General features: G+C 36.9%; 3 protein-coding genes across 4 annotated transcripts; 1 reads left to right on the forward strand and 2 right to left on the reverse strand.

The window, feature by feature from the left end:
- Positions 1–212: 212 nt before the first annotated feature.
- LOC148177341 (uncharacterized) lies at positions 213–1,181 on the reverse strand. Its single transcript, XM_088032329.1, has 3 exons — positions 820–1,181; positions 675–772; positions 213–627 (listed from the first exon to the last, which is right to left on the reverse strand). The coding sequence occupies exons 1-3, from the start codon at positions 1,043–1,045 to the stop codon at positions 247–249; spliced, it is 705 nt and encodes a 234-aa protein (XP_087888455.1). The 5' UTR covers positions 1,046–1,181; the 3' UTR covers positions 213–246.
- A 3,127-nt stretch (positions 1,182–4,308) lies between these two features.
- On the reverse strand, positions 4,309–10,089 carry LOC148177342 (transient receptor potential cation channel protein painless-like). 2 transcript variants are annotated; one of them, XM_088032280.1, is made up of 5 exons: positions 9,861–10,089; positions 6,647–6,829; positions 6,407–6,601; positions 5,965–6,363; positions 4,309–5,917 (listed from the first exon to the last, which is right to left on the reverse strand). In XM_088032280.1, exons 1-5 carry the CDS (start codon positions 9,876–9,878, stop codon positions 4,355–4,357), a joined length of 2,358 nt encoding a protein of 785 aa, XP_087888406.1. In that variant the 5' UTR covers positions 9,879–10,089; the 3' UTR covers positions 4,309–4,354. The 2 variants fall into 2 exon arrangements, with proteins under 2 accessions (XP_087888406.1, XP_087888405.1); XM_088032279.1 differs by lacking the exons at positions 4,309–5,917; positions 5,965–6,363; positions 6,407–6,601; positions 6,647–6,829 and adding an exon at positions 6,867–9,638 and having other exon boundaries at positions 9,861–10,066.
- Positions 10,090–12,883: 2,794 nt separating this feature from the next.
- Positions 12,884–13,495, forward strand: LOC148177343 (uncharacterized). Its single transcript, XM_088032336.1, has 3 exons — positions 12,884–13,005; positions 13,058–13,177; positions 13,226–13,495. The coding sequence occupies exons 1-3, from the start codon at positions 12,948–12,950 to the stop codon at positions 13,402–13,404; spliced, it is 357 nt and encodes a 118-aa protein (XP_087888462.1). The 5' UTR covers positions 12,884–12,947; the 3' UTR covers positions 13,405–13,495.
- Positions 13,496–13,781: the final 286 nt, after the last annotated feature.

Below are 13,781 nucleotides of genomic sequence, written 5' to 3' on the forward strand. Positions count from 1 at the left end.
ATCGTCACATTTTTCTGAGAGTATGAGGAGGATTTAGGGAGGAGTTTAAGGAAAGTTAGAAGAGAATCTATGAAGAAAATTTAAGGAGAGCATGAAAGGTTATCTAATTAAAAAATAAGGAGAATGTAAAGAAGAATCTAAGGAAAAATTCAAGACAATCTCGAATAACAAAAAGATATAAGAAATAAAATAAATAAAACCAAATCAAAGAAATGTTTTAATAAAATCCTTAAATACAAATCCGTCTCATTCATTTGAGTAAATCGGCGATGCGCTCGGCGACGGCGAAGTCTCCCGTTTGTAGCAAAAGCTCCCCGAGTCAAACGTACCCATATCAGCTTGAAAAAAAATATTATTAATTTTATGTTGAACAATAGCGCGTGTCCTCTTGTCGTAATCTCGTAACCGATGAGCTACATAAAGTCCATAAACATCGCAACTGTCCTGTTGCAACGTCTGGAAAATCGGTGGTGGTGCCTCAGGATTAACATTTTCAAGAACTGAATTGTTCACTCTTTTAACTACTTTAATTTGTTCTGTGTACTTCTGGATTTGGGGTTCCGGTATTTCCTGGCAAAAATCCTCCGGTTCTTCGTCTGCAGGTTCGTCATCTTCTTGATCGCATTTCTAAAATGGAGAGATTATAAGAGTTTCTGGAAGAAGTCGCATTTTACCTTTGGAGAAATTGTGTTTTTTTGCAGCTCGTGTTTGTCCAAAAGAAATTCCATTTTCTTGAAGGCGAACCATTTTGAGTGGTACTCCTTCTTTTGACCTACAGAAAGTCCTAGTTCGGGAAATTTGTACTTCCCGCACTCTTACCTATATTAGCTTTGATCTTCAATTTCTCCCGCCGGAAACTAGACAGCAAACTCTCCATTTTCCTCTTTGCTTCTATCAGCGAACAACTTAACGCATGTGCGATTTTCTTCCAAGCGTCGTATTTCCTATTTTTGTTGAAATAAGAGCCGTGATGAGGATTCCAGAGTTCAGGAAACTGTTCGTATTGGTCTATGAGCTCTAGACATTTTTCTGTGCTCCATTCCATTTCGAATTCGTTTTACCATGTCACATTTTCACTGCACGAAGCGAACAAACAGAACCGAACGCCCTTGGTAAGCTCATGTTGGAAATTAATCGATGGACTGCGTTCGGCACGGCACGTTTGTAATCGTGCAGCTTGCGTGCGTATGTTCGGTGCCTTTGTTCCCTTTCGTGCATGCGCAAGAAGGAATGGAAGAGGAATTTAATTACTGTCAGTTTTTCTGATTATCTGAATTTTCGGATTATAAATTTTTTGAGGAAATTTAAGAAGAACCTGAAGAAAAATCAATGGAAAATTCAAAGAATTATTCCGGAGTTGCTTCGATATCTCACTTATTGTTGGAGAATTTTACGCAGAATTTCACAATGAATTCAAAACCATACTTAAAATTTACGTACGATCACAAATATTTGAGTTATGGTCGGTTTAAATTTTGCATAGTTGGTTTATATTGTCGAAATTTAATGCTCAATATTAATGTGAAGTCTTTGCAATCGCTTTTCTCCCGCTTTCGTTTCTTGAAATCCACTCTCAGAAATCCAAAATTCGATGCACATTTTTTTCGAAAAATTTTGTTTGACTTAAACCTTAAAAAAAAACGATTTTTCGTCTTTAGACGGTCTTTTGTAAACTACTTGCTCTACCGATCTAAAATTTAGACTGACAGTAGACGTCAAGCTGTTCTTTCGATTAATGAATAACTCAAAAGCATTTAACGTCGTTTTTGTCCTGAAAAAGGTCTTTGAAAATCACCCCAAAAAGACCTGCTGAAAACCTATTTCGGTCAATATCTAGATTATTTGAGAAGCAAATTTACATTACTGCAGTACATTTTTTGCAGAATTTCACGCTAAATCCAAAAGTGTACTAATTTTTCCCGTACGTCAACAACTAACGGAGTTATGACCAATGAAAACTTCGCTAGAGAGCCAAAATGTTGAAGGGACGGTTTCATATCTTGAAAATTACGATAAATAGAGAGATACGGTTTTTGCCATCGTTTTTCTCACATTGTGTTTGCTAAGAATACATTTTTGCATTTTCCGAAATTCGAAAATTTATTAAGAAAATTTTTTGACTAAAACTATGTAGGTAAATCTACTTCAGTCGATATTTTGTTTATTTGCGGAGCAAACTTAAGTTATTAGTACTCAAAGTCCCTATATCTATAGGTCTGAGCGAGTCCACTAATCGCGTTCCCATGTTGATGACGTCAAAACGGTTCGCCTTTTGGCGCGAAGTTTGAATACATTGCTCAGCAAGCAAACTGCAGTACACCGGTGTATTTTTGCGTGAATGTATTTTCACTTTTGACACTCAATTCAGTCATAAACTAATTCGACCAAACAAGCTTTTTTAAGGTTTCATGACGAGTACAAGTGGTGTCCCTAATCGCTGCTTGACCCAAGTGCCTCTAATGAGAATCACCTGGCTAATCAGTAACAAAATGCTTTCAAATGTAAGATCGGAAGCTGCGCTGTCAGAAAACTTTGGTCTTACCTCACCATTTTCTTCCACAACCACGCGGGGAACACCAAGAAAACCTCAACATTTCGCACATTTTGAAATGGTCTGCCATATGGCAATTTCTGCCAGGAAATGGTGAGGAACACAAAACTTTTTGACACTACAACTTCTGATCTTTCAATGAATAAAGTTTTTGTCATTGAATTATTTGTGTCCCAGGACTGAGTGTCTTAAGATCCTGGGATATTTGTGAGGTGTTTTTCTTCAAATAGGAGGTAAATACAATGATAATAAGCAGGCATAAGAGCCAAAAAGAGACTGAAATTTTTTTTTGGTTAGAGGACCAGTCATACAAATTCGCCACTGCTCTCTGTAGGAACCCTGTCGAATTAAATGACACGAACCGTTATGACGTCACATTCCCTCTCGCCCCCCGTAACGGCACCCACCCACACTTGGCAACTCGCTCAGACCTATAGATTTAGGGACTTTGATTAGTACTCATTTTACCCAAAATCCAAATCTGTGCTCAAAATCCACGTATGCAAACAAATAACTGAGCTACGAACGATTAAAGTTTTGAATAAGCTGGTTTTTATTTTCAAAAACTTCAATGTTCAAATCTTTAAAACTGTGACAAGAGAAAGATGAGGTCTTTGCCATTGTTTCCTCGCGTTTTCGTTACTTTAAATCCGCTCTCAAACATCCAAAATTTGTTGGACAATTTTTTTCGATTTTTTTTTTGACTTAAATGATAAAATTTGAATGTTTCGTCTTTTTAACGTTTCTCGTAAATTATATTTATCCCACTGACTTGAAATATTGACAGGTGATAAACTTTGAGTTGCTCTTTCGATAGATATTTAATTCAAAAATATTAAACGTCGTTTTCGCCGAGAAAGAGGTCTTTGAAAATCACCCGAAAAAGATATCTTGAAGACCTATTTTGACCAATATCTAGTTTATTCGTGAAGCAAAATTATTTAATTAAAGCTCATTTTACGCAAAATTTTACGATGAATCCAAACCGTGCTAATTTTTAAGTACGCCAACAAATAACTAAGTTTTGGCCAAGTGAAACTGTAAATTGTAGATAGAGAGATCTAGTTTTTGTCATCGTTTTTCTGGCATTTTGTTTGCTACGAATTTGATCTTTCATTTTTTTTTTCCAAAAAAAAAATCTTGCTAAAACTGTAAATCTACTTTGGACGATATCTCGCTTATTTTTGGAGCAAACTCAAGTTATTAGTGCTCATTTTACGCAGAATTTCACGCTAAATCAAAATCTGTACTCAAAATCCACGTACGCCAACAAATAACTGAGCTACAACCGATTACAGTTTTGGATAAGCTGGTTTTTATTTTCGAAAATTTCAATGCTCAATATCTTCAAAACTATGACAGATAGAAAACTGTAGTCTCTGCTATCGTTTTTCTCGCGCTTTTGTTGCTTGAATCCGGTGTCTGAAATCCAATAAAAAAAATTACGACTCAAATATGAAAAAAAATGAATTTTTCGTTTTTTTACCGCCTCTCGTAAACTACTTGTCCTAGAAATCTGCAATTTTGCACTAACAATAGACTCAGCGCTGCTTTTTTTATCGATATATAACTCAAAGACATTAAACGTTGTTTTCACCCTGAAAAAGGTCCTTGAAAATCAGACTTCTTGAATACCTATTATGGTCAATATCATGGTTGTTAATGAAGCAATTTACATTATTGGGGCTCAATTTACGCAGTATTTTACGCTGAATCCAAATTCTTACCAATTAAAAAATGATGTAACAAATAGAACAGATTGTAAAACATTTTATTTTTGAAGAAAACCAATTTTTTTCAACTTTATTTTATAGGCATAAACAAATTCGGCGGGACCTGAATCCGCTTCACTTCCCCTTTTACAGTAACCAAAAACGACACGTCCTCCACATTCCCCTGACCGTCCAAACACGTCCTAACTCTCTCAAGATGGTCATCACCAAGAATTATCACATCCTCAAGAATTTCCTTAGTCAGAGGAATATCCACCGCATCCACAAAATTGTACATTTTGAAAAACACGTTTAAGAGAACATCGGAAGTTACTTTCTTCAAGAAGTCTTCGTTGTAATCGTAAATTACACGCAAAGAAACTGTTAAGTCGAGAAGATTCACTTCTTCGTCTAGAATCTTCCAGAAGAGCTCGAAGACTGGCAAGTGCGAGAGATTTTGAAATACGTTGATACTCCTAGGATGGTAATCACAAGACAGATCTGTTATCACCACAAACTTCAAACTGTGGTCTTTAGACTTGAGGAAAGTAACAACTGTGTAGACCACCTCCAGTTCTTTTTCACTGTTAACTGTTAAAACCATCGGCGCGAAACCGTTTTTCCACAACGTTAGGTAAAGAAACTCCAACGAGGCGTCGTTGTCGATGTCATAGACCTTCCAACGTAAAGTCTCGTCTTTGACTTTTTTAACAGTGACTCTAGAAGCCTCCAAAACAAACTCCATTTCTTCACCTAGAATGTGGTTGATGGGAGAGTAGATCTTCTCCGCGATATCTTCAGAGTTCTTCACCAAGACTATATCAAACTGTTGAGTTAGCTCGTTCCAGAGCTCCAATTTCGCACATCTTCCTCTTGCAGGTTTGGTCATAAACGGCACCAACAACAACTCCGAAATTTTTGTTAAGAAATCTTCCCGCGTCATTTTATGCGCGGTTTGGTTCTTCTTCCCCGCCTTGGAAGTCTTGAGTTTCTTCTCCACGAACCGCACCAAATCCCCGGAGATGTTGGCACGCGTGTTGAAGACATTCTCAATCATTGTGGTAATCGAAGACTTGAGCTCCGGTTGTTGCTTCTGGTTAAAATACATCCTAAACTTCTTCAGAGTTGTCCCCAACTCTTCATTTACAAAAGAGACGACATTGTCCACGTCGTTCGTTCCGTTGAAGAAATCCTTCTTCTTGCTCCGGTACGTTGCAACCTCGATCTTCTTGTTCTTCCACGTCCGTCTTCCTTCTTCCTCCCAGTGGTTGAGGTCGTCGTAACTTAACTCGCGCGATTCCATCATCAGACTCGAAGCAGTGTGAAGAACAAAAGTCACGTCTGCTTTCTCCTCCAGTTTCTTCATTAGTTCGTAGTTAACTTTGAGGCTCAAGTGCCCCGTTTCTGCGCTCAACACCACACTGTTGTACAAGTCTCTGGTTTCCGTCTTCTTACACCGAAGAGCCATAACTTTCGTCTTACCACCACAGTTGGGAAACTCAAAGACGATGTCTCCGAAGCCTTTCCATTCTTCGTTGTTGATGGAGAGTTTAAAGTCTTTCTTAGTGTACAACGCAAAGCGCACGGCCACGAAGACCGCCAGAGTGTTAACGTACGATTGGTTTTCTTCAGATCCGGGCCGAAGAGCGTACTTCTGGAAACAAAAAATTTAACAGTTTTTGGTGACGCGTTTGAACAAACCTCTGGTTTTGCCCGTTCTTCATTCTTCCTTCCTGCGGTTTCAACTTTCCCTTCTTTCTTTTCTTCGAGTTGTTGCAAAGCGGTGAGGTGGCTTGGACTGTTCTTGTGCTCATTCCACTTTCTTGGAACGAATTTTTGTTTACAAACCGTGCATTCTTTGACAGTTTCGTCTTTCCGTTTCTTTGCTTCCTGGTGGAGCTTAGTTTTGACGGCACTCTTGTGTTCTTCGCATTCTTTGTGCGCCTCTTTGTCCACGCGAAGAAACTCCTTTTGGCACAAATCGCACGTAATTCTTTGTTTCTTCAGTGCCTCCAGATGTTTAGGTGTTGTTTGGTGTTGCTTCCAGTCTTTACGTGCGACTTTTACATTGCAAGCCGCGCAGTTTACCACCTTCTGGTTCTGGAAAAAGAATAAGAAGAACGAAGACTAGAATTGAGTTTACCTCAGCAACTGCTCTTCGGTGTGCTTCTGATTCTAGATGCTCCTCCTTGTCTCGTGGAAGAAATTCTTCTCGACAAACCTCGCACGTGGATTTCGTATTCTGCTTTGCCTCCAGGTGTTGATCCGTCTTCTGATGGTCCTCCCAGGCATCACGTGAAACATCTTCTTGGCAGAAACCACAGAAGATGTTCTTCAGCTACAAAAATAATGAAACTGACTGAAGGGAGTTGGTTTGACTTACCATTTTTCTATGTGCTTCTGATTGTTTGTGTTCTTCTTTTTCTCTGAGGAGGAATTCTTCTTTGCACAAAGAGCACGTCGTTTTTGCATGTTGGCGTGCTTCCGAATGCTCAGGCGACTCCTTATGGTCTTTGGAATTCTCTTCCGCAACGTGTTCTTTGCAAACATGGCAGAAGAACATGTTCTAAAACCAAGAAGAATTGTTAAAAGAAAAGAACAAATCAATTAACTCTTTTATTAAGTTAAATTAACATGGCACACAATTTGGCAGTGTTTCATTTCATCTCCTGCAACTTCTTTATCAGTTCCTCCAAGACCATTTTGTCCTTTCTTCCGTTTTCGCACCTCCTTTCATTGACTCTCTTCCTGATGTAACTCTTCACTTTCTTCAGAAAGTTAGCTTCCTCCGCCTGTCTGGTCAAGACAAAATCCAACTGCTGTCTTTCTTCTTCACTCAGTGATTGTCGATCTTCGTCAACAACCCTCATGGTCCCTTTAATTTGAATATTCGTGTGCTTGAACTCCCCAAAAATCCGCACCATTAAAGAACTCTTCATTATTTTATCAGCTCGTACGATAAAACCGGCACTTTTAAGTTGTTCAGCGACCGCAACTTCTTTCTGCAAGTTGCTGATGTCGAAAGCCAACAACCCTAAAAAGAGATTTTGAAGAATAATCGCCAGGAAGAACACGAAGGTGATGAAGATAACTTTGGCGAAGAATTCGTTGTATGAAGTCTCGTGGTACAAAGTGGTGGTGTTCGATTCTGTCTTCCAAGGCGTCTCCATGTAGTCTAGATTACCAGTGAAGAGTATAACAGTGTAGAAGAACTTGTTGGCGAATCCTCCAAGTCCAACTTCGTCGGTTTTTGTAAAGAGGATGTAAAAACAGATGCTGAAGGCAAGGAAGTGGATCAAGTAGAAGAATAAGTAGCGGAAGTACCATTTGATGGTACGAAGAATTATCATGTAGCGGACAAAGGCCGGGAGGGTGGTTAGTAGTCCGAGGAAGACCACGTTGGAGCTTAAGACTGTTAACACTTCGAAAACGTCGCTCCAGGTTGAATACGAAGAAAATGGTGGTGTGAATAAAAAGGGCCATAATAGGGCCAAGGTGGTGACGACGATGAAGAACAATTCGATGTAGTTGGTGTTGTCTTCATGGAACATCTTGAGATTGGTGCGTATCTGGACGACTTCTTTCGTGACGAAGAGTAGTAAACAAATCAGTGAAACGAACCAGAAGAAGATGATGCATCCAAGGTCGTATTCCTCGAATTTGGCCAAAATGTAGGTGTTGAGCACCATGTAGAAGACACTATAGTAATATAAGTTCAAATAGACGTATTTAAAGGAGGACTTCCATTGAGGCTTCAAGTTGTTCCACTGCCTCTTAATGAAGATTTTGAAGACTACATGTTTGAGTAACTCGGAAAGAGGAGGTGAAAGGTACAGTTCCAAAAGTGACGGCAAAGAACTACACGTGAAGCTGGTGCAGTTGATGACCACATCACCACTCTTTTGGGTCACGCAGTTGTCTAAATGTGTCTTCAGGACCTCAGGGTCTACTTTCCCCAAAACACTTCTTGGTGGTTTCGAGGAGTTTTCACAGGTCCAACTCAAAGAGCCCGGAAACTTCAACAAGAGAAGTTGGTTCTTGGTGTTAATCTTCTTGTTCTTCGCCCCTCTCTCCAACAACAGCGACAGTTTCTTGAGCACATCCGTGGAGTGACAAGTAACATTTCCTTCCAAGCGAGCCAAAACGACGGAGAGGGTGTTGTTCAAATCAACCCCATGGTTGGTTTCTATAAGCACCAGAAGAGCGTCGCAAATGGTATTCATGGGTAGTTCCGAATCGCGGAGCTTGTCTAAAATTAGCGCGACAAAAGGGTAAAACCCTTTGGTTATGGCGGCCTCCAAAACTGTACGCCCATCTTCAAACTTTGGAAGTTGCACGTCTCTAACCCCTTGTTCCAGAAGGTGAAGAACGCACTTGGCTCCTGATTTGCAGAAGACCTCCACCATACCATCAGTGACGTCCTCAGACCGCGCCCACTCGTGCTTTTCTTGATACCAGAAAATCAAGCTTCTTCGGAAACAGTATTGCAGCAACGTGCAACTGGAGGTGCTTTGCGTGTCACCGTCTAAACTCCCACGGAAGTCCCTCAAGTTACCACCGTTGAACTTCAAGAAAGCGTCTTCGTCTCCCGACTTGAGGAGCTCGAAGAGAATTTTTGAAGACGATTTAGTTGTGGTGGAGGTCGCCAAGTTGAAATGTCTACCGTTTAACAGCTCGCGGGCGGTTTTACCACCCACCGCGTCTCTGCAGCCATCCAAATCAACATTCTTCTCTAACAGTAGTTGGACTACTTGGAAGTACTTTCGTTTGATGGCTACAATGATGGGAGTTTCGTTCCAGAAGTTCGGGTGATTAACATCAATGTCTTTTTTGATTAGGATTCTTGCGCATTCGACGATGTCTTCGTGTTCTCTGTTAATGATATTCGTAAGTTTGAAGTCTTTTCCGTTTTGGCAGGATATGGTGAAGGTGGAGGAAGTCGCGCCGTGACTCAACAAGACGTGGAGAGCGTTTTCAGAGAGCGCCGTCAAACTGTTGATTCTGTTATCAACAACAAGTTTCGAGATTCTTGAAGTGACTTCATCAGGTCTTATTCTATCACAAACTGCTTGTAATCTCGTCGGATTTGTTGCCGCAGCGGCGTAATGAAGAGGTTCCCATCCGTAGTGTTGGTGGTCAATGTAGTACAGGTTGGCACCACTGTCAATCAACAGTTTGATGGTCTCTGGTAACACATTAGCAAAACCGCCTCCTCCTTGGCACGCTAGGAGCAAAATTGGTGTTGTGGTCGCATCGTTTAAGAAAGAATCGACCAAATATCTTTGTTCAATGCGGTTCTGTTGAACTTGAGCTCTAAATTCGAGGAAATTTGGTTCAATTGGTATCCGTACTTCTGGAGGAACGAGTGGGACGTTCTGGAAAGAAAATTGGATGGGTTGGTACGACTGAACTAAGCAAACGTGGTTTAAAAAGCGCGCGAAGGATCTAAGAATAGACTCGCGCGCCGCAATTGTTTATATTCGTATTGATCCAAGCCATGTCGCGGCGACGACGTGACCAACCGAGGTCACATTCTAACCTTAACAGTAAAATACGCGTGCAGTGACTCAAAAAAGGTGAAGTTTGAGGGTACTTACTTCCTGTTGATTGGCCATTGAATGGAAGACCACTCCCTTTTCCCTTTTTCTATTTTTTTTTTCAAATAAAACTTCTACGGCAAAAAATTAAAAAACGGACTTGTGGAGGTGGAGGAGGAGTGGTGCGAACACTTGGACCACCGCGACGAAAGTGGAGTCCGCATGAGTCGCGGAAATCCCGCGAAATTATCTGCGATAACATTTCAGGGAACTGATTCAGCGCTTGAGAATCTAATTTTAATTTTTTTTTTTGTTTGGAGAGATTAAACTTCGTTGATGATTGCAGGAAGTAATAATGAAATGTGACGTCACCGGTGAATCAAATTGATAAGGATGGAGGTCATCGTTGTATTTTAATTGAAAAGCATTGATAAAAATTGATGTCATAATATAAATTATTATATTATATTATATTATTATGAGAAGTATCTGATTTAGCTCTAGGAGATTCGTATGCTAGTTTTTAGTGAAATAAAAAACTTTCTTTTAAAATGTCTAATTTCGACAATTTTCATGTTAGAACTGTGAAATTTGACGAATTTCTTGCGCTTATTGACTGTACTAAATTACAGAAATTTAGGACGCAAATTACAATTTTTAGAAATTCAGAATTCACAATGTACGTTTTATGTTTGTATAATAATTTAATAATTTTGAGCTTGACGGAATTAAATTCGGTAAATTTCATACCTACTTATGAAGAGTTTTTTGAGTACTATATCAAGTTACAAAATTTTAGAACAAAAAGTAGAAATTTTTAAATTTTTAGCTTTTAAGACGAACCCAAAATTCAAATTTTTATAGTAAAATGTGTAAATCCGACAATTTTTATGTTAAAGCTATGAAATTTGGAGGACTTATTACATTTGAGATGGGATTATGGAGTGTACTAAATTACAGAAGTTTAGGACACAAACTATGAATTTTAAAAAATTTCACGCGTAAGATAAATTCAGAATGAAATTTCTTTAAGTCTGCAAAAACGACAATTTTATACCATTAATGCAAAAAAATGTGGTGGTTTTTATACTTGGAAAGAGCTTTTTGAGTACTTCACCAAGTTATAGAATTTTAGAACCAAAAATAGAAATTGTAGAATTATTTATTTGTGCTGCCATCAAAAAATTCAAAATTTTCTATTAAATTCTGTAAGTTCAACAATTTCAATTTCAAATACATGAAATTTGATGTGCGGATTGCTTTAGAAGTGGTTATTGAGTGTACTCGACTACAGAATTTTGGAACAAAAAATAGAAATTTTAAAATTTTTGATTTTTGAGACGAATCCATAATCCTAAATTTTATATTTTAATGTGTAAATCTGACACTTTTTATGTTAAAACTGTAAAATTTGACGAACTTCTTGCATTAGGAGTGCTCATTATTTGTACTCAATTACAGAAATTTAGGACACAAATTACAATTTTTAGAAATTTTTATGTGAAGGAAAAATTTAGAATTTAAAAAGTTTGTTTTATGTTTGTAAACACGATAATTTTGAGCTTGACGGAATTAAATTCGGTAAATTTCATATCTACTTATGAAGAGTTTTTTAAGTACTATATCAAGTTACAGAATTTTAGAACAAAAAGTAGAAATTTTAGAATTTTTAACTTTTGAGACAAACCCAAAATCCAAATTTTTATGTTGAAATGTGTAAATCCGACAATTTTTATGTTGAAGCTATGAAATTTGGAGGACTTATTACATTTAAGGTGATTATGGAGTGTACTAAAATACAGAAGTTTAGGACGCAAACTACGAATTTTAGAAAATTTCATGCGTAAGATAAATTCAGAATTTAAAAAGTTTTTTTAAGTTTGTAAAAACGACAATTTTATACCATTAGTGCAAAGAAATGTGGTGTTTTTTACACTAGGAAAGAGCTTTTTTAATACTTCACCAAGTTAAAGAATTTTAGAACCAAAAATAGAAATTGTAGAATTCTTTATTTGTGGTGATATCAAAAAATTCAAAATTTTTTATTAAATTCTGTAAGTTCAACAATTTCAATTTCAAATACATGAAATTTGATGTGCGGATTGCTTTAGAAGTGGTTATTGAGTGTACTAAACTACAGAATTTTGGAACAAAAAATAGAAATTTTAAAATTTTTGATTTTTGAGACGTATCCATAATCCTAAATTTTATATTTTAATATGTAAATCTGACACTTTTTATGTTAAAACTATAAAATTTGACGAACTTCTTGCATTAGGAGTGCTTATTATTTGTACTCAATTACAGAAATTTAGGACACAAATTACAATTTTTAGAAATTTTTATGTGTTTTTAATTTTTGAGAAGAACCGAAAATTCAATTTTTTGTATTAAAATGTGTAAATCCGACAGTTTTAATGTTAAAGCTGTGAAATTTGAAGGACTTATTACATTTAAGGTGTTTATTAAGTGCACAAAATTAGAAAAGTCTATAATGCAAAATACGAATTTTTTAATTTTTCATTTCTAGGACGAATTCAAAATTCAAAACTTTGCATTTAAGTGTGTAAATTCCGGAATTTTATCTTTAATGCGACGGAATTTGGTGAATGTGTTACTTCAGAAGTTTTTTTGAGTGTCCTAATTCACAGGATTTTAGAACAAGAAGTAGACATGTTAGAATTTTTATTGGTGATGCAAACTCAAAATTTGAAATTACTTATAAAATTATGCAGGTTGGTTAGTTTTTCCGTTAAATTAATGAAATTTGGTGGACTTATTACTTTACAGAATTTTATGTTAATAAATAAAAATTATAGATTATTTTTGAAGTCAAAGTTAAAATTTCCGCAATAATTTCAGTAACCCGCATCGAAATTCCGTTGACTCCTTCAGATTTTTTTTTCTTTTGTGTGGCGGGAAGTTTGAATAACAAAACATTATTTATTATGTTTTTTATTAAATAATTGTCATTACACGAAAATCATCGATGAAAATACTCTTTCCTAATGATCTTAACAAATGACGTCAAGGCCACTTTCGCGGAAAAGTAATCTGCATTATTTATGTAAATAACTATTTTTGTAAACCAACTCGTAAAAGGTGAATAGGTCGGCTCAGTTGGCGACTGAATCCAAACTGTGCACCATGTCATCGACAAAACTCACTTTTATTTTTTTTCTCTTTGGGATTCTATTCGTGTCAGGTAAGGTACCATTTTGAATTCTCCAATTGTTTTTACGCCATTTTTATTACAGATTGGGCCCTCATTTGCAAAAACTGCAACATTGACTGTCTTAGCGATGATCAAACAGACGAACAATGTGTAGAGCCAGGGGAAGAATTTGAAACTGCATGTTTGCTTGAAACTTTCAAAGGTATTTTTGGTGTATATTAATATTCATCTCACATGTTTTTGATTGTAGATGAGAACAACCAAACGTTACAACAACGAAAATGCGTTTTGTTTAAAAAAGATACGAGATTTGAGTGTGCTGACTATCCGCGTTACAAAACCGTTTCGTGTCTTACTTGCAAAACCGACAGATGTAACGTGGGTGGGCTTTCCAACGCGACCAACACTTCAAGAGGTCATCTAAATTAATTTTGAATTTCTGGACTTTTGGACGTATTTATCTATGCATCATTCGATTACAATACAAACTTATTGGAAATATATTTTATTATTTTATTTACTTCGATTTCATTCAATCGTTGGACCAACTTCGCTTTTTCAGTCTTTTAGAAAATTTTAGATTAATTTTTGGATATTTTTTAGAATTTTCCTTAAATTCTATTGAAGTTAAATTGAATTATTAATTTTAGAACAAGAAGCAGAAATTTTAGAATTTTTGGAACAAGGTCAAAATCTAAATTTTTTTATTAAAATGTGTAAATCCGACAGTTTTTACGTTACAACAATGAAATTTGCTAAACCTGTTACCATAGAGGCGTTTTTTAAGTGTACAAAATTACAGAAGT

This window comes from Gnatocerus cornutus, chromosome 3 (genome assembly GCF_029298725.1).
Source record: "Gnatocerus cornutus isolate USDA-ARS CGAHR chromosome 3, icGnaCorn1.1, whole genome shotgun sequence".
NCBI classification, from domain to species: Eukaryota; Metazoa; Arthropoda; class Insecta; order Coleoptera; family Tenebrionidae; genus Gnatocerus; species Gnatocerus cornutus.

What these genes read in the sequence shown, in the direction of transcription:
- LOC148177341 (XM_088032329.1), bottom strand. Translation starts at nt 1,045, where the DNA reads ATGGAATGGAGCACAGAAAAATGTCTAGAGCTCATAGACCAATACGAA. An exon ending in GAAGATCAAAGCTAATATAG is followed by an intron (nt 773 to 819) that starts GTAAGAGTGCGG and finishes GACTTTCTGTAG; the next exon opens with GTCAAAAGAAGGAGTACCAC. An exon ending in AAAACACAATTTCTCCAAAG is followed by an intron (nt 628 to 674) that starts GTAAAATGCGAC and finishes TCTCCATTTTAG; the next exon opens with AAATGCGATCAAGAAGATGA.
- LOC148177343 (XM_088032336.1), top strand. Translation starts at nt 12,948, where the DNA reads ATGTCATCGACAAAACTCACTTTTATTTTTTTTCTCTTTGGGATTCTA. An exon ending in TGGGATTCTATTCGTGTCAG is followed by an intron (nt 13,006 to 13,057) that starts GTAAGGTACCAT and finishes TTTTTATTACAG; the next exon opens with ATTGGGCCCTCATTTGCAAA. An exon ending in TTTGCTTGAAACTTTCAAAG is followed by an intron (nt 13,178 to 13,225) that starts GTATTTTTGGTG and finishes TTTTGATTGTAG; the next exon opens with ATGAGAACAACCAAACGTTA.